Below are 25,789 nucleotides of genomic sequence, written 5' to 3'. Positions count from 1 at the left end.
GCTGAGTCCAGACATCCACACATTCCTCAGGGCTGAAGGAGATACATGTCTCTGTTTGGATTATATGTTTTTCTTTAAATTAGCTTACACTTAGATTGTGAAAACCACATTCTTAACTAATGAGGATGGGTCAGTCGGGGTGGGGGATCATGTTAGGAATCATATATATTGTTCCTGTTGTTCATGTCTCATTGCTTCACTCTCCCATCTGTATGGTTGAGTAGAGGCCCACTTCTCGAGAATCAAATTAAGACTTTTCTCCTTCATTCTTTGAGAAATCTCTGAAATTTATTTGAAGGGGGTTACAAACTCCCCACTTCTAACAAATGTATCTAATCAAGCAAAACAAATTTCCACAATGACTATGTCCAAAAATAAATTACTTCTGCACCATAATTCCATCCCCTCCTTCTGGTAGGTGGCATAAATTATCAGTCTTCTTGAATGATGCCTGGTCATCATGTTGCTCAGAGATCTTAAGTCTTACAAAATTCTTTACCTTTGTATAAGTATTACTTATTCTTCTACTTCTGTTTACTCTGTATCAGTTCATAAAAATCTAGTCAGGTTCTTCTGAACTCCTCTCTTTCATCATTTTCTAATCATATTGTGAAAGGGTTTAAGGGTCTTATATTTGATCCTAGAGGTGTTAGGGACCTAGTAGAGTTTCTTGAGTAAGGGAATGTTGTGATCAGATTTGTACATGAGCACTTTGGCCTCAACACTCCCTTAACCATCTTAGTTTTTCCCTTTCTAGCCTCAAGATCATTTTCTTTGATAATGAAAATGGAAGCAAAATAGGGATGTACGAATGTTATTACTCTATTGTCTATAAACATTATGCCATCAGCCACAAAGAGGGAACCTCTATTTTTTATGTTCCTCTTTTTGACTCCAATATAACTCTATTCCTTCTGTTCCTTAACATTTCAGTCAAGTTTCATTTCATCCTAAGCTTTGGCCTTGGTGGTATTAATCTTATAGAATTATGACCTTCTTTTATATTCCTCCTTTCCTGAGTCCCTCTCTATCACACACACACACACACACACACACACACACACACACACACACACACACGTATATATATATGAATATATTCTTTCAAAATCTGAGCTCAGAGAGAAATTTGTGTAGACACTTTTGTGTCTTTAAATGCTTCTCTCTTTTCTTCATCATTGGGATAAAAAATAGTTGTATTATACAGAGGAGGGAGAAATGTTCTGGATTTTGAAGACTATAGTCGTTAGATGGGGCAATCAGAAAGGGGCCTTGAGTCAAGAAGATTCATTTTTGTGAGTTCAAATTTGAGTTTAGACTTTCACTAGTGGGACAGAGCCCAGATGGCAGCAGCAGAAAAACCTCTTTTATGTGCTCTCTCCAAAATATTTCAAAAACCTTAAAATTATGACTCTAACTAAAGTTTTGAGAGACAGAACCCACAGAAAGATCCAGTGAGGCAATTCCCCAGCCCAAGATAATCTGTAAAATAGTGGAAAAACTCTGTTCCACTGGGTTGGAGAGGTGGCCATGCCAGAACAAAGAAACTTCAGGCTCCTGGGAACAGCCCCAGGGTGCCTGGGAGTGGAGGATCCCAGCAGCCATTTCCTGACCTGCACCCCAGGGAGCACCCAGCACAACTTGGAAGATCACAGGGAGACCTCCACCAGAGTGAGAGTGAAGCCCAGACCCTCAGTGAGGCCGTGGCAGCCCAGATCCAGTAAACAGAAGCAGTCCTGTAGAGTCGCCTAACAGGAGCTTCTAGGCAGCTATATACTGAGTGCTCAGCCCACCGAAGGTAAAGGAGTGGAGGGCGGTCTGTCCTCTGTCCCTTGAGCAGAACTCTGGGGCTCTGAACACATTCAGACCCTAGTTGCAGTCTAGGGGCCCCCCATAGAGCAGGGACCCCCCCCAACACCTCAGCTCCATGTCAGAGAGGTGAGCTTGTGGTCACTTACAGACCAGGAGAGTAGTCAGAACCTCACACACTGAGGTCTTTGTGGGAGTGTCCCAATAATACTCAAAAGCTCAGGAAGCACCCCAAAACCAGGCACAGGCTGGGGAAACGAGTAGACTCTCAATAACTGGGTGACCTTGGGCAAGCCACTTAACCCTGTTTACTTCAGTTCTTTATTTGTAAAATGAGTGGGAAAAGAGAATGGCAAAAAAATTTCTTTTTCAAGAAAATCCACAATGTGCTCACAAAATATTGAATGTGACTGAAATGACTAAGCAATAACAATTCTCTTAAATCATCTTTTTTTTTTGAACTTCCTTTTTGTATTTTTTTGTCCTACTATATTGCAAGCTCCTTGAGAGCTAGTATTATCTTCATTTTCCTTATTTTTACCCCCAGTTCTTCACAGTACTAGTATATGCTAGGCAAGTAATAAGTTTTTATTGAATTGGATGGTTAAAAACTCTGCCCCAGGCCATGTTAACTTTTGATTTTTTTTTTAGTTTTTTTTAAAAGCAATAGGGTTAAGTGGCTTGCCCAAGGCCACACAGCTAGGTAATTATTAAGTGTCTGAGGCTGGATTTGAACTCAGGTACTCCTGACTCCAGGGCCAGCACTTTATCCACTGTGCCACCTAGCCGCCCTTAACTTTTGATTTTTAAAAATTTTTATTAATGTATGCTTCTCTTTTGCCTATGTTTCTCAATATATCCCTTGCATTCCTCCCAGATATTCACTTCTATCAAAATATATAAAAAAAGAAGAAACCTCCACTACTTTGGTAAAGCTAGTCAAAAATAATGTCAACCAAGTCCGACATTATTTATTCCTCTCTCTTTGGATTTTTTAGAAACCTGCCTTCCTAAATAAAACAGTAATTGTGGTTCACATATTTGTAATTCTTCAAAGTTTACAAAGCAGTTTTTCCCACAACTACTCTGCTGTCCTCATAATAGGAACAACCCATAACTGTTCACATTTATTTAGTGCTTTAAAGTTTACAAAATGTTATACAGAAATTGTCCTGTTTAATCCCCACAATTTTGTGAAACAACTGTTATTATTATAAATTTACTTCTGTTTTATAGATGAGGAAATAGAGCATGGGGGATGATGGTGGCAAGTGATTATGGTCACACATCTAGTCATAAATAGACTTCCAACCCAGGGCTGCTTGATTTCAGGTTCACACCAGTCAGTGTCTCATGCTTCCTTTCCTCCTCTATTCTTTACTTCCACATCCCCAATCAACTGTTGATGGTCAGAAAAGAGATCTGAGAAGTGCATTCTCTCATTGCTTCTTAGATCTTTTGAAAGTTGAAATGACCAGCATAGCAAGAATGTGACAGATAAGGAATTCTTACAAAGTGAGCCTGTAGTCATCCTTGGATGAGATAAAGCCTATCGCCTCCCTAGGCAGACTATTGCACACTTGATAATTCTTAGGATTGCCTAGTGAATTTTCATCTTTCTTTCTTTCTTTCTTTCTTTCTTTCTTTCTTTCTTTCTTTCTTTCTTTCTTTCTTTCTTTCTTTCTTTCTTTCTTTCTTTCTTTCTTTCTTTCTTTCTTCCTTCCTTCCTTCCTTCCTTCCTTCCTTCCTTCCTTCCTCCCTCCCTCCCTCCCTCCCTCCCTCCCTCCCTTCCTTCCTTCCTTCCTTCCTTCCTTCCTTCCTTCCTTCCTTCCTTCCTTCTTTCCTTCCTCCCTCCCTCCCTCCCTCCCTCCCTCCCTCCCTTCCTTCCTTCCTTCCTTCCTTCCTTCCTTCCTTCCTTCCTTCCTTCCTTCCTTCCTTTCCTTTCCTTTCCTCTCCTTTCTTCTTTTTGTTCTTTTTTCTTCCTCTTCTTTTTCATTCTTTCTTCTTCCTCTTCTTTTTTTTAATGTCTAACAGTTTTGTTACTCTTCTTTTTTGAAATTTTCATTTATTTTTGCGATTATATTTAAAGATAGTTTTTATCATTTGGGGGGGGGGGGTTAGTTTTTTTTTTTTTGCAAGGCAAATGGGGTTAAGTGGCTTGCCCAAGGCCACATGGCTAGGTAATTATTAAGTGTTTGAGGTCGGATTTGAACTCCTGACTCCAAGTCCGCTGCTCTATCCACTGTGCCACCTAGCCACCCCTCATTATTTAGTTTTGCAAAGTTTTCTCTCTCCTACTCTTCCCTCCCTCAACCTTAACATAGCAAGTAATTTGTGGTTATATATATATATATATATATATATATATATATATATATATAATATAATATATATATATAATTATATTATATATATATATATATAATATAATATATATATATAATTATATCACACATATTTCCATATTAGTTACCCTATGAAAGAAGATTCAGAATAAATAGGAAAAACTACAAGAAAGAAAAAAACAAAAAACAAATTTAAAAGGTGAAAATAGTATGCTTTGATCTGCATTCATATTCCATAGTTCTTTCTCTGGATGTAGGTGGTATTTTCCATCACAAGTTTTAGAATCATTCTTGATCCCTGAACTACTGAGAGGAGCTGAGTCCATCACAGATGATCATCATATAAGGTTACTTGTTCATGTGTACAATATTCTCTTGATTCGTTCATTTCACTCAACATCAGTTCATATAGTCTTTTCAGGTTTTTCTAAGACCATCTCCTCATGATTTCTTACAAAACAACATTACTCCATTACATACAACAATTTGTTCAGTCATTTCCTAATTGGACATCTGCTAAATTTTTAGTTCTTTGTCACTAAAAAGAGAGCTGCTACAAATATTTTTGTACATGTGGGTCTTTTTCATGATTTCCTTGGGATATAGAACTAATAGTGGTATAGCTGGATCAAAGGATATCCATAGTTTTATTGTCCTTTGGACATAGCTTCAATTTGCTCTCTGGAATGGCTTAACACATTTTCTAAAGGTTTCTTGACCTAAACCTCTACCCTCTTTTTATCCATTCCACTTCTCCTAGTCATCCCCTCTGGGGCCAGTCAGAGGAAATCTAATCTTTCTTCTCTGTCTTTGCTCTTAAACAACTTGAAGACCTATTCCTTCGTCCCTAGTCCCCAATTTTTTTAGTTCAGGCTAAATATCTGTGTCCCCCCACTCCAGTCTCTCTGCTACAATCCATTCTGGATGGCTTGTGAGAATCCTCATCCTAATCCTAAATTCTTATCATATCCTTGTTTTTCTCAAAAACCCCTCAGTAACTCCCTGACCCTGAGAGGATCTATAGCTGACACAACACCGCTTAAGTCCAAAAGTTCAGTTAAACCATTATTATTATTATTATTATTATTATTATTATTATTATTACTATTATTATTATTATTTGGAGGCAACTAGTAAGTGTTGTTGGATTTGAACTGACTTATCCACTGTACTGCCTAGTTGCTCTTGAACCATTGTGTCTGATTGGCTAAAAGTGATTATAAATATCAATTGATTTGTTTTGGTTAGAAACCCAGAGCGTCTTCCCCTCCTAGACTGATTTTTTAAAATTAGGTTAAAGAAGCAATCCATTGCCTCATTTCTTTCTTAACCAGTCTTAATAACTGAATGGATGCTACCTTAGTCAATCTGAGAACTTTTAAAGACTCTAACTTAAAAAGGCCAAGGTCTCCCTTTGTATCTAGGACCATCACCAGTCATACTGCTTCATATCTGTCCACTGGACCCAGATGACTTTGGAGGAGAAAGTAAGGCTGGTGATTACAGTCCTTGGTTTTTTTCACAACAAAAAACAAACAAAAGTGCCAGTTTTGCAACAGAAAGCTTAGAGGTGCATGGCATGTAAATGCCTCTAAATAAATTTTGGAGATTTCTCAAGGTATGAAGAGAAAAAGTGTTTATTTGAGTCTCGAGAAGTGGGCCACTACTCAACCATACAGATGGGAGAGTGAGGCAATGAGACATGAACAACGGGAACAATATATAAGGTTTTTAACATGATCCCCCTAACTGACCCATCCTCATTAGTTAAGAATGTGGTCTTCACAATCAAAGTGTAAGCTAATTTAAAGGAAAGCATATAATCCAAACAGAGACATGTGTCTCCTTCAGCCCTGAGGAATGCATGGATATCTGGACTCAGTAGATAAGGAGCCAGATCAGTTTGCTCTTTACATTCCAGTCATGATAGCATTTATCAACATCCCAGAAGTTGCTTGTCAGGGGAGGAGGGACAGAAGAGACATAACTCATAGCTCAGCTTATTCTAATCTATAATATTCTCCTGAAAAAATATAAGACTTTATTCCATTCAGATGTGATCTCTCTGCAAAGCAAGACTCCTATTCTGGTAGGCCCTTTTGGGATTTCACGAGTTGGGTAATCCTTTCCCCCTGCCTTCTCACTTAACACTGAAAAGCAGGCTAGAGAAGGAAAAGTTCCTCTTTGAAGATCCAACTGCACCAGTGTCATGCAAGGCAGAGGAATTATTCTTCTTCTGGGTGAGTATGAGATAAGTTTGCTGATTTGGTTCTGGTAGGCCAAAGGCAGGGAATGAGATTTTTGTTTACTCTATGACCTGGGACAAAACTCTCTCTTTTCTATGGCCCTCCCCAGCCTTTGGTAATAGAGGGTTAACTCTCTCAGGGGATTATACATTTAGAGCAGGAAGGACATCTAATTCAATCCCTTCATTTTAAAGAAACAGGCCCAACTTTTCTACATATGCCTTTGATCCCATCCTCTCCTGTCTTCTCCCTTCATCATCTTGGTTCTTCATTACCTCTCTCTCCACTGGTGCCTTCCCTGTTTTTTAAAAATGTGCCAAAGAGTCTCCCATTCTTGAAAAAAATCCTCACTAGAGTTTTTCATCTCAACCAAACTCTTTGAAAAAAGTTGTCTTCATTTAATACCTCCAATTTCTCTCTTCTTAAACATCTTGTAATTTGTTTTCTGATCTCATCACACAAATGAAATTTTTTTCTCTGGAGTTATTAACAGTTTCGTGTTTATTTTCAAGATTCAGTACAAAAGTCACCTTTGATACCTTTCCTGATTCCTCCAATTTCTAAAAACTTCTCTTCCCAAAATAAACTGTACACATTTAGTATATGTTCTGTATGTACATATTGTTACTTTCATTGGAATTCATTCTTATCATAAGATAGAATCCTTACTTATAATGCCAAAAGAGAAATGTTTTCTGGGACATGGCTAATGTCAAAAGTTTGAATTTGTTGTGCCAGACTATGTGGCAATGTAATAAGGTATTTATTTTTATTTTAATAATTTGTTTAATGAGAAAGGAATATTTGGAAGAACAGATGAATAAGAAATGCTAGTTTCTTGAAAAATAGATACTTGTTATTTGAAAACAGACTATAAGAGATGTGAATTCCCTGAATGCAGGAACTTTTTCATTTTTATTTTCATATCTTTAGCACTTCAGAGCTGCTTCATGCATAGGAAATATTTGATAAATGTTTGTTGTTTGATTAAATGTCTAATCCAAAATCAGACAGCTAATAAGCCTCAGAGGCAGAATTCGAATCCAGGCTTCACCAGATCCCTTTCTACTATATCATGTTGGCTCTCTACAAATGAAGAATGTTTTAGATTAGTTACTTTGAATTAGAATGACCCTCAAAAGGCATCTAGCACAACCCATTTTTGAGTAGGAATTCTTTAACAAGTGACTATCTAACCTCTACTTGAAGACTTCTGGACATTATATAAACCTTATGATCTTTTGAAGCAGTCTGTTCCTCTTTTGGTTAACTATAATGGGGCAATTGAAATCTATGGTCTGTACCATTTTTTGTTGCTTGGCCCAAATGGGTCCAGTTGATCCCTTTACTTTTGAAATTCTGTGATCCTGATGCTTGTCAGAAAATGCTGGTTGTGGGAAGGTAGATGTTTTCATAGCAAAAGAGAAAACCCTGATCTGGAGACAGGGGATCTGAATGCTCATCTGGCCAGGGGAATGTATAACTTGTGTATGGTCATATCCTCCAGGAGCCATTGAGCCATGGGCTTTAAGGACTTGAAAGGACCATTCTGCCAATTCCTTTTACAATGGGGGAAATTGAGGCCCAGAGAAGGAAAAGAATCCCCCCCTCAACATGATAAGATTAGAAAGGGGAAGAACCAGAATTCTATTTCAAATCTTTGGATTTTTAAAATTTTATTTTATTTTTATTATTTTTAAATCTTCAGACTTTTAATCCAATGATATTTATACCATTTAATGTTTACACTTCCAGGGAAAGGTTTTCTAATTCCATGGAATGTCAGGGATTGGAACATATGAGGTTTGGTAGGAATTAGCTGTGTTTTGATTCAATACAAATTTCACAGGATCTCAGGATTTAGAAGAATGAATTTAGGGATTATTAGATCAAACCTGCTGATTTTATAAATGAGAAGATGTAGACCAAGATTTATGCCTAAGGTTATATATCTGATTCTTCTTGACAAATATACTGGAGTGTGTTGCTCTTTTCTTCTCTAGCACATGTTACAAAAGAAGAAACTGAGGCAAAGAGGGTTAAGTGACTTGCCTATCTTAACATGTAGCTGATAGCAGGTGTCAGAGCTAGACAGCTAACCTGTCTCTGGCTATTAGAACCAGTTCACCTAAAACTTCTTTTTAGTGGTTTGCTTAGTAACTATAAAGATTCAGGACATTAAAGGAAAATTCCTTTACAGATATAACCATTGAATGTAAGTGTCCAGGCAGAGGTTATGTGGGTAAGTCAAATGTCTTAGGCCAGATTCATTCTTCCAGGTGAGACATTATCCAAATTTTATTTTGAGGAAATTATGTCAAAGGGGTACAACCTCAGTCATACTGAGAAGCCCCCCCTTTGGCTGCACATCTCTGTCACCTGACATCCGTAGTCCATTGGCTTCCTTGGCTCCAAGAACATGATATTTACCCTGTAGCATTTCCTTCTGTTAACTATCCTGGCATCTGACATAAGAGAAAATTGATTAAAAGTTAGAACTTCCAGTGAATACAATTCACTAAATTCCAATTATAATCTTAATGGAGTCCCAATTAATGAAACCCCTACCTAAAGCTCTGAGCATCCTTCCTAGGTCTTTGTCTAAAACTAGGTATTCTAACTATGACTGGCCTTACAGGCCTCATCTCCTACCTCTTACCAGAGACATCCCTTTGTCTGAAATCATATCTAATCCATCTCTATATAAAGATGGTATATCAGATTTCCCTTGGTTAGAGAGAAACCTCCTTCTAGCCTGTTGTATTTTATGACAAATTAACACCTCCTTTGTCCAAGATATTGCACAGAAAAATCTCAAATTATCTTGAGTTTATCTTTCCCATATTACATAGTGCTTTTACTTCGAAGGAAACAGTCACCACTTTGGAATATATATATATATATATATATATATATATATATATATATATATATATATGTATACTATGTATACACACACACACATCCAAAATATTCCCAATTCATAGAAACATCTATATATAAACTTGTTAGTTACTAGCCATCCTCAACATATAAATGGTTATTTTTGTTTTGATAAGGCAATCGGGATTAAGTGACTTGTTCAAGGTCACATAGCTAGGTAATCAGGTCCTCCTGACTCCAAGGTTGGTGCTCCATCCACTGCACCACCTAGCTGCCCCCTAACATGAGTTACTTTTCAGAATTCTTTGAAACCATTAGAATATCATAGGTGGATTTAAATTTCCAACATGTGTTATTAATTTCATTATAACAGAACAGCAATAATAGTAACACACAAATTACTAGATTGTACAAAACAATTCTTCCATTATTACATTATTCATGAAAGCAACAGATCTATCCCACAAAGGGTCATACTTTTTGATATTTCACTTTACTCTTCAAAGCAATCACACATCAATCCCATGCTTTAACATTACAGTATTTAAATAAAATTCACAAGAGATAACTAATTATTGCAAATATAATCTCTTTGCAGTTACAAAAGAATATCACATAGCATCTTGTTCATCATTAAGTTACCTCAGCATCAGTCAGAGCCCTCCCCCATATCAGTTGTTTGCAGTTACCAAGAGAGAAGTCCACATTCTTGACTTCCTTAAAATTAAGCATACATTGTTAATATACATTAATCATAAGACTCTTATTAAAACATCTCATTCTCCTTAGAATAAGAGCAAAGTGAATATCCTACAATTTTTACACTTTTATCTTCCAGACCTCTTTACCCAGATTCTCAGAATCCAATCTCATTACATCTCTGTTACATCCACAATATGATTACAACTAAACTTCTTAGCAGTTTAGTTCAATGAAAACTTTAGAGTACCTTATACAGAGAATCCAGAACTCACATTCCAAAAGCTCTATCCAAAATAAAGATATAATTGTTAGTATAATTAGGCTTAACATTAAAATGATTTAGAACTTTTTCCCAAAAGACGTCAGTAAATATCCCTGATAACATAGATATTTCTCTTCTTGGTAACACAGTACTACTTTTCTTTTAACCCAAAGGGATTACAATAAAGTTTAAAATACCAAACCACTTTAACAGTCTAGGTTATTTAATTCCTACCATTCTGTACAAATTTTGTCAGAATGTTACAACACTAGTATCCCTCTTTTAAAACCCTCAGTATGCTTCCCAAAACTCTAGCTCAGAAACCTTAAAAACAATGACAATCATCACTCAGGCCACGTGGTCAGCAGATATTCATTAAATGCAATCTCCTTTCAATAAACACATCTCTTAACCCTTGGATTTTGTTTTATTATTTTTTTCCCAATCACTTATTCTTCTTGTGGAGGGGTCTCTTTCCCTTTAGGACTTAAGAACTTGAAGTGTCCTGTCTTCCCCCCTCCCCCACCATAGACCAATGAGGTACTTTGCTGGACTCATTCTAGAGTTCAAGTTGTAACAAGATGGTAGATGGGATCAAGACCACCATGTGTCAACTCACCACTCCCTTCCCCCAACCCAGGGAGAAAACATGGGATCTTTCCCAGACACACATAAGGATAAGAAATCTTCCCTCCTATAACTTCTTAATCTTTCCCTTAACCATTGTTTCTCTCTTAAACTCTTCTAAATATTCTTTCTCTCTTAAATTCTTCTAACTCTCCCCAAATCACAGCTTTTTCTCTTTAAGAATCCCCCTCCCCTTTTCTCTTTACCTCTACACACCAGCACCACTACCACTGGCTCAGTGAGGGTGAGGCTGATCTCCACATGGGGGCCACTGCATACCTACTTCCTTCTCCCCCCCACCTTCAGAAACTGCATGGCCCAACTCCCAGCTCCCCAAGTTTAAAACAATCTGGGTCCTCAGACCCAAAAATACTCAGCATAGACTTTTTTTAGGTTCACTAAGTTTATTTTAAAAATCATAAAACGTTTCTTACAAAAGAGCATTACACTCTGCACACTGCTCTGAATGGATACCAGGGACAGGTGGACTATTGATACTCTTTCTACCCTGTCCCCCCCAAAAAATTACAGTGACCACAAATCAAGGTGTTCACAATAGTTACAGGAGGGGAAAATTATTATTATCATATTTTACCAGCAACAATGAACAAAAATAAAATTCACTCCCTGCTGCTGTTTCAAAATCTCAATGTTAGTTTTGCACTCCCCCCCCCCCCCCCCATTCTTGTAAGGAGCTAAAACATATCTGGCGAACAGCAAAGATTTCACTACACCTCAAATGCAGAACACCTATGAAGCAGAGAAATGTTGGCTTTTTTTAACAGAAGCAGATAAAATAAAAGATGTAGGACTCCTTCAGTTCTTCACTAGTCTTAGAAAAACTTTCCAGAATACTGCTTCACACTATGAAAAAGAAAAAAATATTTTGCATTAGAATCCTTCAACATCTGCATACTGCTTCACACTGTTTTGCAGTAAATACTGTGTATTCTGTATCTGGTCCTGTGTTCCTGTAATGGTAATAATTTGATCCTCAGATCTTTTCAAAGGCTCATCAATTTTGATTGATGCTCCAGATTCATGACATTTTTTTGATTCACTGGCCACCTTTGCCAATAATAGATCCAGCCAAATCTTTGGGAATAGTTACTTGGGTTGTAATAATGGGTCCACCAAGATCACCATATAAGCCACGGTCCCCTGCATAGGAATAATCATATCTAGAACCACATTTACACAAGACAGGACATAGAACAAACACACACATTTCTATGGAGTCCCCAACCCCCAGGTTTCCCAGGAGCTCTTGGTTGGGCTTAAAGAACAAGAACCCCTGAATTTCCTAGTCCTCTTCCTCATCAGGGTCATGATCTGTACCTCCTTCTCCAACTCAGGACATTCTTTTTAAAAATGTCTTGCTCTACTACATTTAAAACATTCTTTCTGTCCACTCCTTCTCTGGTTCTTTCCTTTGTGAAGAGGAAATTTAACACTAACCTTAATTCTCCCCATGTGAAGAGGTTGGGTCCTAAGTGTACTTAAAGGGGCGTTCACATAACCTCCATCCCTGTCTTCCCATTGACACCTCTCATAATGGAAAAATGGCGATGTCTTTTGATCAGTTAATAAAGGGTGATTCTCTATATCCCTTTTGCATTGCTCCAGCTCCTTCCTTAATTTAGAAAATGTTTCTTTTTCTCTTTCTCTGAACTTACCCTTTCCTTTTGGGCTCTACTGCTAGCCTCCTCCTCTCTAAGAGCAGTTGGAGAACTTGGAGTAGACTGAGAATCAGGGGGTAGGGTGTAGCTAGGAGGAAGTATTGCCAGAGGATCCCACCTATGTTTTTTTTTATCTTTTTCTAACTTACTTAGAAATAATTTAGTATACCCAATTATCCAACATGCTTCATATTCCACCTCCTCTTTCTTTAAAAGTATCTTGTTGTTCATAAAAATGTTTAACTTACTCTTCATTATAGGGAAGGGGTTTCTTCATTCTCTCCCTTAGTCTTATTCTCCTGATTCAAGAACATCTTTTCCTTGGGAAGTCATAAACTGGCATATACTACTTCCTTAGGGTTAACAGGTTCTTTTCCATTGACAAATAAGTTCAATTTTTGATGCACACACTCTTCAACAATGCCATAAGGAGACCAAATAGTTCCTTCTCCTATATCCTTATTTCCCCATACAAGACAACATTACTTAATCATTTTTCTCTTTACTTTTCCCTTTATATTGGTAACTTATCCCAATCACTTAATCTTCTCCCCAAGGGACTATCTGACATACCTCAATCTTCTTATTCACCTTATCTACCACAGGTGAACTTTTGGACTGAGCTCTTCCCATTTTAAATATTTACAGAGACCTCTCAGGATCAAATGCCTTTAGATCTAAGTCTCATATGCCCAAACCAGCGGGGGTCACTCCCAACCTTCAGTCATCCAAATGGTCCTGACCCTCCAGGAATCTAGTGCCTTCAGTTTCCAAGGTCTTGCCTCTTTGGGACCCATGCACAGAAGTTGCCAACTGCTCATCCTCACTGACCAGTCAGGATTTTGCTGCAGATTTGCTTTTCTCTTTCTACCCAGTCTCTCCACTTTGGGTCACTTGCATAGAAGGGAAACCAAGGCCCCCAGCCGATGGAAAACTACTGAATTTGGACAGAGACACCTTTTTTACCAGGTCCTGAGAGGTCACAGTCCCCAATGGGCATGTAATCCTGCACAAGCCTCCAACTATGCGGGAGGAAAGTAACCACTTAAATAAATTCTGGAGATGTCTAAAGGTATGAAGAGAAAAAGCTTTATTCGATTCTTGAGAAGTGGGCCCTACTCAGCCTTAAAGATGGAGTATGAGGCCAAGAGACAGACCCTAAGGGTCATATAGCCTAACTCAATCCCACCCCCACCCCCACTGACCCATCCTCATTAGTGAGGAATGTGGTCTTCACAATCTAAAGGTGTAAGCTAATCTAAAGAAAAAAATCATATAATTCAAACAGAGACAGGATTACCCTGAGGAATGTATGGACATCTGGACTTCAACAGATAAGACAGGGTCAGTTGACTTTTACATTTTGGTCATGATACCCCAGAACTTGCTTGTCAGGGAAGGAGGGGAAGAAAAGATATAAAACACAGTTCAACTATTTCTAATCTATACTATTCTACTGCAGAAATCTCAGGCCTTATACCACTCATTCCTGATTCTAGGCCTGGTGCCTAGGCCTTAGTGTATCATATAGTTAGTAGCAAAATCTAAAGTTTCAGCTCAGGTCTTCTGAATCCAATTCAAAAAGTCTTGATAATTCTGTCTAGGCCAACTCCCACTTTCCATGAGCTTCTCTTTCTCACAAACCAGGTTCAGCAATCTAGAGCTCTGCAGCTAGCTAACTCTCTGTCAGTCAAAGGGTAATATGATTTTTAGATTGCATTAAGAAGGGCATAGAAAAGATGTTGTGTGAAGTACTTTTCTAAATATCTCAATTAGTCTTCACAATTCTTTTTAAAAAAAATTATTTATTTACTTTGAATTTTACAATTTTCTCCCTAATCTCACTTCCCTCCCCCCCCCCCCCCACAGAAGGCAATCTATTAGTCCTTTTTTTTTTTAGGTTTTTGCAAGGAAAATGGGGTTAAGTGGCTTGCCCAAGGCCACACAGCTAAGTAATTGTTACGTGGGATTTGAAGTCAGGTACTCCTGACTCCAGGGCCTGTGCTCCACCTAGCCACCCCTAATCTATTAGTCTTTACATTGTTTCCATGGTACACATTGATCTAAGTTGAATGCATCACCACTCTTTGGCAGAAAAAGTGCCACATTTTTTTTGTTGTTGTTTTTGGGAAGTTAGTAAGTATCAAGAGATTGAGGTTGGATTTGAACTGATGTGCTCCTAACTCCAGGGCTGATGCTCTATCCACTATGATACCTAGCTACCGCAGTAGGTACCATTTTAATCCTTATTTTACAGCTGAGGAAACTGGAACAAACAAAGGTTAAGTGATTTGTCCAGGGTCACATAGCTAGTAAGTGTCTGAGGCTAGATTTGAACTCAACTCTTCCTGGCTCCAGGTCTAGTGCTCCATTGTTCTACCTAACTGCTGAAAGTACCATGGAATCTGGAGTGATCTGTCATTTTTGTAGCTCATTTTATGCATGATGAACAGGCAGAGTTAGATGAATTGCCCAAGGTTACAAAGCTAAAAGTCTCTCTGTTCAGATTTGAACTCAGGTCCTCTGACTCTAAGGCAGGTGCATCTACTGCACCATCTAGCTGCCCATCACCCCCTCCCCCAGTCATTCTGATATAAATCTTTTTTATTGCAAGGCAATGGTTCAAGTGACTTATCCAAGGTCACACAGCTAGGTAATTATTAAGTAACTGAGGTCACATTTGAAATCAGGTCCTCCTGACTCCAGGGCCAGTGCTCTATCCACTAGCTGCTCCTTCTGATCCAAATCTTGCTGGAGGAGAGAGTGGGGCTGTTGACTTTGCATATTCTTCCCTCATTTAAATCCAATTCACTCACCAGTCATGACATTCCCTTTTTGATGTTGTGGTCCTCTTTGATAATGAAGGACAATGGAGGACAACCATAGTATCTGGAATATTGTAATCAGTTCTGGGAGGCAGATTTTTGGAAGGACATGGTCAATCTGGAGAGTTTTCAAAGGAGTTAGCTGACATAGAAATTAACCTCAATATCATTACATATAAGGTCCAGTTGAAAGAACTAGGGATGTTTAGCCTGAAGAAAAGAAGATTCAGGGAGTCAGCTATTTGAAAGACATTCATGTGAAAGAAGGGTTCAGTTTGTTCCACTTCATCACAGGGGATAGAAGGATGGGCAGGGGGAAGAAGGTATAGGAGGAAGATTCGGAGAAAAAGCTAACTTCTACAGCAGCTGGGGAGTCCCTAGAGTTACACCCTGGGGAGCACTGGGCACAAATTGAGGGAACAGCAGGGGGACCTCTGCCAGAGCGAGCACATGAAACCTAGCCCTCAGGGCATACAGCAAGCAACATGGTCTTTCTGCAGCCCAGATCCAGTAACAGAAGCAGGCAGAGCCCATAAGCAGGAGCCCCCAGGGCATGAGCCCATTGAACCTAGGGAGGGGAGTGAAGAGAGACTGCCCAGCTCTGTCCTCTGCCCCTGGAACAGGACTCTGGGGCTCTGACCACATTCAGATCCTGATCACAGTCTAGGGCCCCCCCCATAGAACAGTAGCCCCCCCCACCTCAGCCCACTGGCAGAGGGGTTGCATATGGTCATTCACAGACCAGGAGGGAGGACAGAGCCTCACATACTGAGACCCTTGTGGGAGTGTCCCAAAAGCTGAGGAAGCACCCCCCAAACCAGGCTCAGGCTGGGAAAATGAGCAAGCAGAGAAATAAGAGGAAGACTATTGAGAAATATTTTGCCAATGAGCTCAAGAAGGATCAAAATACTCAGTCTGAAGATGAGGACCCACAAGCTCCTGCATCTAAAGACTCCAAGAAAAACAGAAATTGGGCTCAGGCTATGACAGAGCTCAAAAAAGACTTTGAAAATCAAATGCGGGAGTTAGAAGAAAAACTGGGGAAAAAATGAGAGAGATGCAGGAAAAACATGAAAATGAAGTTAGCAGCTTAGTCAAGGAAATCCAAAAAAAAAAAAAACGCTGAAGAAAATAGCATGCTAAAAACCAGCTTAGGTCAAATGGATAAAACAGTTCAAAAAGTTATGGAGAAGAAGAATGCATTAAAAAGCAAAATTGGCCAGATGGAAAAAGAGATAAGAAAACACTGAGGAGAACAAATCCTTCAGACAAAGAATAGAATTCAGGGAGATTGATGAATTTACTAGAAATCAGGAATCAATACTTCAAAAGCAAAAAAATGAAAAATTAGAAGGAAATGTGAAATATCTCATGAAAAAACAACTGATATGGAAAACAGACTTAGGAAAGATAATTTAAAAATTATTGGAATACCTGAAAGTCATGATCAGGAAAAGAGCCTTGGCATCATTTTCAAAGAATTACTACAGGAAAATTGCCCTGATATTCTAGAAGCAGAGGGCAAAATAGAAATGGAGAGAATCCACCGATCCCCCCGAGAAAGAGATCCCCAAAAACCAACCCCCAGGAATATTATAGCCAAGTTCCAGAACTCCCAAGTCAAAGAGAAAATATTACAAGCAGCCAGAAGGACACAATTCAAATATCATGGAGCTGCAGTCAGTATCACTCAGGACTTAGCAGCAACTACATTGGAAGCTCATAGGGCTTGTAGTATAATATACCAGAAGGCAAAAGAGCTTAGAATGCAGTCAAGAATAAACTACCCAGCAAGGCTGAATGTCCTCTTCCAGGGAAAAAGATGGACTTTCAATGAACCAGGGGAATTTCAAATGTTTCTGTTGGAATGGCCAGAGCTGAACAGAAAGTTTGATCATCAGATACAGGACTCAGGTGAAGCATAGAGATTGGAGGAGAAGGGGAAAATATGAGGGACTTAATGAGGATGAACAGCATGTATTCCTGTATAGAAAAATGACACTGATAATACTCATATGAACCTTCTCAGTTAATAGAGCAGGTAGAGGGAGCTTTTATAGTTGAAGCACAGGAGAAAGGGGAATTTGAAGATAAAACATGGTGTAAAAATGGAGTCAATAGAAAAAAAGGGAAATGTAATGGAAGAAAGATAAAGGAGAAGAGGGAATAGGCCAAGATATTTCATATAATAAGATTTTTCTTTATTACAATGAGCTATTGCAGTGATATGGAAGGAGGGAAGGCAAGGGGGGAATGAGGGAATCTTTGCTCTCATCAGAGGTGGATAGGAGAGGAAACAGCATATATTCTTAATGGGGTATAGGCATCTGGAGTAAGAAGGAGAGAGGGGGGACAGGGGGAAGGGGGTGATGTGAGTCATGGAGGAGAGGATGGACCATGGGGGGAGAGTGGTCAGATATAACACATTTTCTTTTTTACTTCTTGCAAGGGGCTGGGATTGGTTGGCCTGTCCTGGACCATAGGGCCAGGTGGATGCTAGGCCTAAGGGGTGGTATGGGGCTCAGGGCCTCTTGGCCCCAGAGCCAGGGATCTGTCTGCTGCACCACTCAGCTACCCTACAGTAGAGTCACAGTGAAAGAAAAAGAAAATATAGTACATGGTAGTGGAGAAATATGAAAGGAGGGAGTTGTGCTCAGCAATGGCAACTGTGGAAAAATATGGAAGTAACTTTTGCCATGGACTTATCATAAAGAATGTGATCCACTCACGACAGAGTTGTTGGTGTTGGAACAAAGACTCAAGCACATTTTTATTATTATTTTTTGGGGGGGTTCAGGGCAAATGGGGCTGGGTATACTGCCTGGGGCCACATAGCAGGGTTATCGTTGGGTGTCTGAGGCTGGATTTGGACCCAGGTGCTCCTGGCTCAAGGGTCAGTGCTCTGTCTGCCACCCAGCCACCCCTACTATTATTACTATTTTATTTTATTTTGTGTCTTTTTTTTTTTTTTTGCTTTTGCAGAGCAGTGAAGTTCGGGTGGCTTGCATGTCACACAGTTGGGTGATTGTTGGGTGTACGGGGCTGGATGTGGGCTCGGGTGCTCGTGGCTCCAGGGCTGGTGCTCTGTCCATTGTGCCACCTGGCCATACCTACAATTACTACTATCATTTTTAAAAAATTTTTTTTTAATTTTAATTTTTTTTTCTCTCCCCTTTACCACTCAAGCAAGTCTATATTGAAGGGGGGAGGGGGTATTTCATTTACTCTTTTTTTTTAGGGTTTTTTTTTTGCAAGGCAAATGGGGTTAAGTGGCTTGCCCAAGCCCATACAGCTAGGTAATTATTAAGTGTCTGAGACCAGATTTGAACCTAGGTACTCCTGACTCCAAGGCTGGTGCTTTATCCACTATGCCACCTTGAAGCCCCCCTCATTTACTCTTAAACAAGAATATTTTATTAATGTAAAGAAACCATTATTCGTACAAAATGAGAATAAATATTAAATAAAACAAATAAAAATAAATAAAAAAGAAAAAAGCTAATTTCTTAACAATTGGTGCTCTCATTTGGAATTACGCCCAAAGGGCAACAAAAATGTGCTTTCCCATCCAGCAATACCACTACTGGGTCTATACCCTGAAGAGATGATGAAATAAGGTAAAAATGTCACTTGTACAAAAATTTTCATAGCAGCCCAGTTTGTGGTGGCAAATAATTGGAAATTAAGTGAATGTCCTTCATCTGGGGAATGCCTTAACAGACTGTGGTATGTGTATGTCATGGAACACTATTGTTCTATTAGAAACCAGGAGTGATGGGAATTCAGAGAAGCCTGGAAGGATTTGTATGAATTGATGCTGAGCGAGATGACCAGAACCAGAAGAACACTGTACACCCTAACAGCAACATGGGGGTGATGATCCACCTTAATGGAGTTACTCATTCCATCAGTGCAACAATCAGGCACAATTTTGGGGTTTCTGCAATGGAGAATACCATCTGTATCCAGAGAAACAATTGTGGAGTTTGAACAAAGAGCAAAGACTATAACCATTAATTTAAAACATCACGTTATCTTATTATGTAATTTTGCTATCTCTTATACTTTATTTTTCTTTCTTAAGGATATGATTTCTCTCTCATCACATTCAACTTAGATCAATGTATACCATGAAAACAATGTAAAGGCTAACAGACTGCCTTCTGTGGAGGCATTTGTAAATTTGAATTTGTAAATTTCAAAATAAATAAAATCTTTCTAAAAGTTAAAAAAAAACAATTGGTGCACTCCAAAGAATAATGGACTGTCTTCAGAGTCCTCCTCATTGGAGGACTTACTAATGGACAACCATTTACTGTCTGTTCTGTACATGAGAATATTGTTTGCTTATGGACTGGATAAGTTGCCTTTGAATTCTCTTCCCATTCTTTGTTATTTGACTATAATACTTTTCAAAGTTCTTGAATCTCAGAGTTGGAAGGGACCTCATATTTTGTGTTGTTTATCTCTGTCATTAAAATATTTTTTCAGTGATATTTTTATGCAGTATGGACCTGGAGTCATGAAGATCCCAAGTCAGAATTTTTCAGAGTTTAGCACATAATAGACACTTAATAAAAGCTGATTAATTTTGCCTCATACAAATTACTAACTGCATTTCAACCTCAGTTTCCCCTTCTGAAAAATGAGGATAATAATGGTAACTCACTCATGTAACTGTTGTGAGATCCAAATGAAACAATTTGTGTAAAATGCTTTGGAAACTTTAAAGTACTATGCAAATGTTGACTCTAATTAAGATCACGATCTTCATTTCTGAGTTTATCTTTTCCCCTTCTACCCACCTAATCATCCCCTATAAGAAAGAAAGTTAAGGAAAGCATACTAAAAAATGCTTCATTTGAATCTCATAGAATATGCAAAATTTGACACATACAACAATATGGTGTCTTGGAAAGAACCGTTTTGAAGTCAGAAGACAGGTTTGAAATCTAGTTTTCCTACACCCCAGTTGTTAGATGATAAGTGCTTTTCTGGGACTTGGTTACAAACACCATAAAAAAGCAAGGATTGGATTTTATCATCTTTGAGGTCCCTCTGACTCAAAATCCTGTGATTTCCTAGGTAAGAAGGCACAGCTCACAATCACTTGTATTTTGCTCATAATATAAGCTCCATGATAGTAAAATTTATTTGATTCCTTTTTTTCTTGCATCCTCAGCACCTAGTACAATCACTGACTCATGGTAGGTGCTAAATAATTGCTTGTGGATTGAATCCTGTTTCAATTTCTCACTCAAATCCTGCTCCTTCCCATCCATGCACTTATAGAAACTTTATGTCTCTGAACACTGTGGTTACTTCATCAGTATTTGTGGAATGAACTGATGGATGAATGAACCCATGGATGAATGAACCCCTCCCCAGAAGACATGCGCACTCTCCTAGAAGGGTACCTTAACCATTGAGCTCTCAGATGGAGGAGTGCAGAACTGCTCTTCTGAGATTTTTGTTGTGATGATATACAGCAAAATGCCTGGATACATAAGAGATGTAATAAGTGCTTGTTGATGACTTGATGGCTATCAGATGACTTTTCTATATTCTTCTCCTAGGCTTGGCTTATCTCACGTCCAGGACAAGGACACAGATGGATAATGGTAAGTTGCTTCTTACAGCCAGGAAAATCATGATGATGATTATTGTTCTTAATTATTGAAGAAGACCATGGTGATGCATAGACATGCAATTGAATTGAATTTGAGTGAGGGGATGCTGTGCTAAGACCTTAGCCTCACTTTCTCCTCCAGAATCACATGGGTCTAGTGGCCAGATATGAATTAGAATGACTGGGAATATCCCTGCATGCAAAGCAATCAGGATTAAACGACTTGTCCAAGGACATACAACTAGTAAGAGTCTGAGGTCAGATTTGAACCCAGGTCCTCCTGACTCCAGGGCTGGTGCTCTATCCACTGCATCACCCAGCTGCTCTGGTGGAATAGTCAGGGCTGGGGTATATAGAGAAAGGCAGTAACCTCTAGTAAGCTCATTGATAGTGAATAATTTCCCAGGACTTTGTGAGTCAGATATTCTCCTACTTTTTCACTCAGTTGAGTGCAATAAGACCCTTTGGAGTTTATCTATAATATGGTATAATATATGTGGCATATTGGATTCAGAGGTAGAAGACACCTTGTCTGGTATATAATAGAGTTAGAATCCCTTCTACAATATCTCTGGTAAATATCTATCCAACATCTGTTTGAAGAATTCCAGTAATGACAAACTCACCAATTCCTGTAGCAACTCCTTGCACTTTGGGGCACATCTTGTTACCAAATATTTCTTTACATAGAGTCTGAAATGAACCTTCTTGTACCTGACAGCATTATTCTGAGTTTTTCTCTTTGACATCTTTTGAACATGGAAACCGTTCTTCAATTAGACAAATATTTTGCTGCCCTCTGCATGTTTTTTTGTTTTCTAGTTGTATTTGATAATTTTCGAGTGGCCTGAACTTGAGTCCCCTTCACTAGAATAAAACTCCAGAAAAAAATTTTAAAGCCAAGTTTGGGTATGATTCATGTCTAGGGATTTTTCCAAAAGGAATTTCCTAATTATTAACAGAGATACTTCTAGAAAAGTGATTCAATGGGTAGAGTAGAAGATAACAAATATAGCAGAGTTATTTATTTCTTCCAACACAAAAGAGATGTTTAAAATACAAGATTCAAAAACACATACTGGCAAATATTTAAAATAGAATAAAATCTATTACACTCTTTGAGAAGGTAGGAAGAGTCTTCCAGGAGGCTTTGAGGATTGCTGAGCAGGTTTTCCACATTCATCTTGGATCTGCAGTGTTTGATCCACAATCCAAATTCTCTATCTCCTTGCCAGTCAAATATCTATGACTCATCTCTCTGGCCAGGGTCATCTTCTTTTCTGAGAATGGTTTAATCCTGCTGGCCAACTACCTTTTAATTAACTAATTCTGTAACTCATGCTCATGATGCACCCACTAGTAGACACATTCATTTCACAGGATCAGTATCTTTCCATTTGTACTCACAGAACGGCAGAAACAGAATCTCAAATCCTCAAGGCAAGCACAAGTCCTCACAGGCATAGCTGCTGTTGGGAAGGTGAGGGAAGAAAGTCAAATGTATTACCAATCTACATATTAGAAGTGGAGATTATCTGGTTAGTTGCTTCTTTTAAAGTTCACTAAGTGGATCTGGCTCAGCTTTAGAAGAGCTCCCAGTGATGGGGACAATGGGGAACTGGATCTTCTGGTCCTATAATAACCTTTAATAAAGGACCAGAGTACACCTGCCCCTGAAAGTGACTCAAATGCACTGGCAGCAGCTCAAATGGACATCTGGGGCTTATAAGGGGTTCTTCTTTAGTTTGGAGTAGTTGGCCAGTGAGTTCCTTTCTGATCCTGAAATTCTGTGATTATGTGAAGTAAATGAAAATGAATTTGAAGTGGAAGGGAACATTGACACTGGTAAGGATCAACTGTGACTGTACATAGGAAGGAATTTTTGAACTGAATCTTAGAGACACCTGAGTATTCTAAGAAGCAGAGATGAGGAGAGGGTGAATGTATTTCAGTGTGGGACTTGTGATATGTGATTTGTTATTATTATAGCAATACTTAAATTTGGAGAACCCTAAGTACTCACCTACAGTTGAGTGTCTAATGCTAAGTGCTGGCAATGAAAAAAAAAGGCAAAAACATGATCTCTTGTTCACTTGAAGCTCACAGTCTAATGGGAGAGACAACAGCTTGTTTGACCAAGGAGTTTTGGTTTCGATTCACTCCTACAAAATGACATGCTCACCAATTTAAATGATTATTAATGAATTTATTAAAAACACTGAAGCAAAATCATAATAATATATATGAGATAGAACACTTTCTAAAAGCACAGCGTAAGCATACAAATAGCAACAGCAATCCCACTAAGATAATTAAGGTAACTATAAGCATAGAGGAGAAAGAAAGAGAAAATGTCACCAATCAGGGGAGCATCAACATCTGAATCAACAGGGGCTGGGGAGTTCCCAGGATTACAGCCTTTAGAGTCCTGATTGGGAAAATATCCCAGGCAAAGTATCCTTTCCATGGGTGAAACTCCAAGGGGCTGCTTAATGTTAGAAACTTTTAAGGGTCCCAGACAAATGTGGCACACTGCCAATATACTTATATAAGCTTTTGGGCACTTAACCAGGACATGTGAAAAGTACATGCATGACCATGTGAAGAGTACATGTATGGCCTGGGAAGACTCATGGCCAAGGTTCTGAAATTAATTAAACATTGAACCTCTGGGTGGGTAGCCAACCCTCCCAGGATTCAGCTTCCAGAAATGGCTAGTTCCTAGAGGGAGTATCTGGTACATGCAAAGACAACCAAGTTCATGCAAAGGTGATGGGGGACCTTGGGTGGGGGAACCAGCCTATGGCCTTCCCCAGGATCAGAATAGGTATTAACCCTTCACAGCTAAACAACTAGATATATACAGAATAAATGGAAGGTATCTCAGAGAAAAGAGACTTGTGAGTGTTGGGGAGAGGGGAAAAGAAATCTTGCAGAAGGAAAGATTTGAGCTAATTCTTGAAAAAAGACTTCAGAACATTTCGGGTAGTAAGGATAACTAGTGAAAGATCAGAGAATCTGGAGATGGTATGTCTTGCATTGATGATGTTTTGTCCTTCATTCTCAAAGAATATCATAACATCAGGGAGGTGATGTTGTGACAAGCACAAAAATTGGATTTGAGTGGGGAGTGTTGTGCTAAATCACCAACCTCACTTTCTCTTCTAGAGACATCTAGGTCCAGTGACCAGATATGAATCAGGAATGGAGATGATTCTGGATGTGAGTCAATTAGGGTTAAGTGACTTGCCCAAGTTCACATAACTAGTGTCAAGTGTCTGAGGCTGGATTCGAACTCCTGTCCTGATTCTAAGGCCAGTGCTCTATCCATTGCACCAGCTATCTCCCCCGAGTATCTTGTATTAGGAAGCTACTGACAGTAGATATTAGAGTGCATGGAAGGAAGAGTAAAGAACAAGAAAACTGGAAAAGTAGGAAAGGTCCAGGTTGGTAAGGGCTTCAGAGGTGATCTTGTCAGTTCAGAAACACTCAGGCAGAAGGATACCTCTGATTAACTTAGTAGCTGTTGCTGACTCTGGAAGACATAGAAAGAGATATATTAGGGTTGTCATGGTCTTAAAGGGTCCAATGGGGAAGAAGAGTTTGAAATACTCTGATCCTAGAAGAAAGCATTAGAGACAATGGGCAAGGGACAGGCAGAGAGGAAGGTGAAGAGAAATAAATTTCAGCTTGGTCTGAGGAAGAACTTCCTTATACACAGAGCTATACAGCATAAGAAAAGTCTCCTGAGGAGTTTGAAATTCTCGATTTTTTCAGGTCTTTCAGGAAATGTTTATGATTTATTAGAAGGGGCTCTGGTCTAGGTTGAATTAGGTGACCTCTGGGGTCTTTTCCAACTCAGAGACTCTGAGATTCTGGGTTTCCTTCTTGGTGCCTTAGAGAAGAACTGCTGATCCTAACTTTCTGTGAATACTTTTATGTCCAGTTGGAAAAATAAGCTCAGAAGTCTTTGCATAGAGAGCTGTTTGAGCTTTGCCATTTGCCTTGAGGCAGTTGGATCTTTCCAAAGTTTCCATCTTTAGGGTACCAATTCCAATTGTATCAGCATCCTGGGGGAGGTAAAACTTTACCTATAGAGCCAACTTCACCTGTGAAGGGGTAGGAGAAACTCAGACATTATTCATGTCAAAATTTTCCTAGGTTCATTTATTCAGCAACTTGATAGTGTAATGGATAGAGCACTGAACCTGGAGTCAAGAAGACCTGAATTTTAATCTTGCTTTAGATGTTTAACAAGTAGTATGACAATGAACACAAGCTTTTTCAGTCTCAGTGTCCCTATCTATAATATGAGAATAATAATAGTACCAGGGTTGATGTAAGGATCAAATAAGATAATGTGTATTAAGTGCTTTTCAAACATTAAAACACTCTTTAAATGCAAAATATTATTATTAATATTATTATCAAATTCAGTATATCATTTCTATTTTGGGGAGGTTTGTAGGAAATGTCTATATGCCACCATTTTATTGTTTACATGACCCAAAAGTCTGTTATTATTATTTATCATCTAAATACTTATTTCTTGGTACCTACTATGTGGCCAGTTTTGTGGTAGAGTCTGGGAGAATATGAAGACAAGTACGAGAGATAATTTTTCTATTTAGAGGAGTTTCAGTATAGTTGGAGATATATCATAGTATAAACTTCAGCTGAATTATAAGAACAGAGTAAGAATTGTGAGCACTTTAAGGCACTTAAGATTTGCAAAACACTTTGCAAATATTGTCTCATTTGATTCTCACAACAACTCTGGGA

At 38.7% G+C, this 25,789-nt stretch overlaps 2 protein-coding genes across 3 annotated transcripts in view; both read left to right on the top strand.

Annotated features, from left to right (window-relative positions):
• LOC141500485 (putative adhesion G protein-coupled receptor E4P) overlaps window positions 1-25,789 on the top strand; it is a 258,858-nt gene that overhangs the window by 42,713 nt on the left and 190,356 nt on the right. The window lies entirely within an intron of this gene.
• The window catches only part of LOC141500484 (adhesion G protein-coupled receptor E2-like), a 118,527-nt gene continuing 98,861 nt past the window's right edge, over window positions 6,124-25,789 (top strand). The window contains exons 1-2 of the mRNA XM_074203683.1: window positions 6,124-6,394; window positions 20,955-20,999. Of these exons, the coding sequence (XP_074059784.1) occupies window positions 6,364-6,394; window positions 20,955-20,999 (76 nt within the window). The 5' untranslated portion in view covers window positions 6,124-6,363. The remainder of the gene's footprint in view (window positions 6,395-20,954; window positions 21,000-25,789) is intronic.

Source organism: Macrotis lagotis, chromosome X (assembly GCF_037893015.1).
Source record: "Macrotis lagotis isolate mMagLag1 chromosome X, bilby.v1.9.chrom.fasta, whole genome shotgun sequence".
Taxonomy (NCBI): Eukaryota; Metazoa; Chordata; class Mammalia; order Peramelemorphia; family Peramelidae; genus Macrotis; species Macrotis lagotis.
The sequence above is the reverse complement of the archived record's forward strand: the minus strand, read 5'-3'. Positions and strand labels throughout refer to the sequence as shown.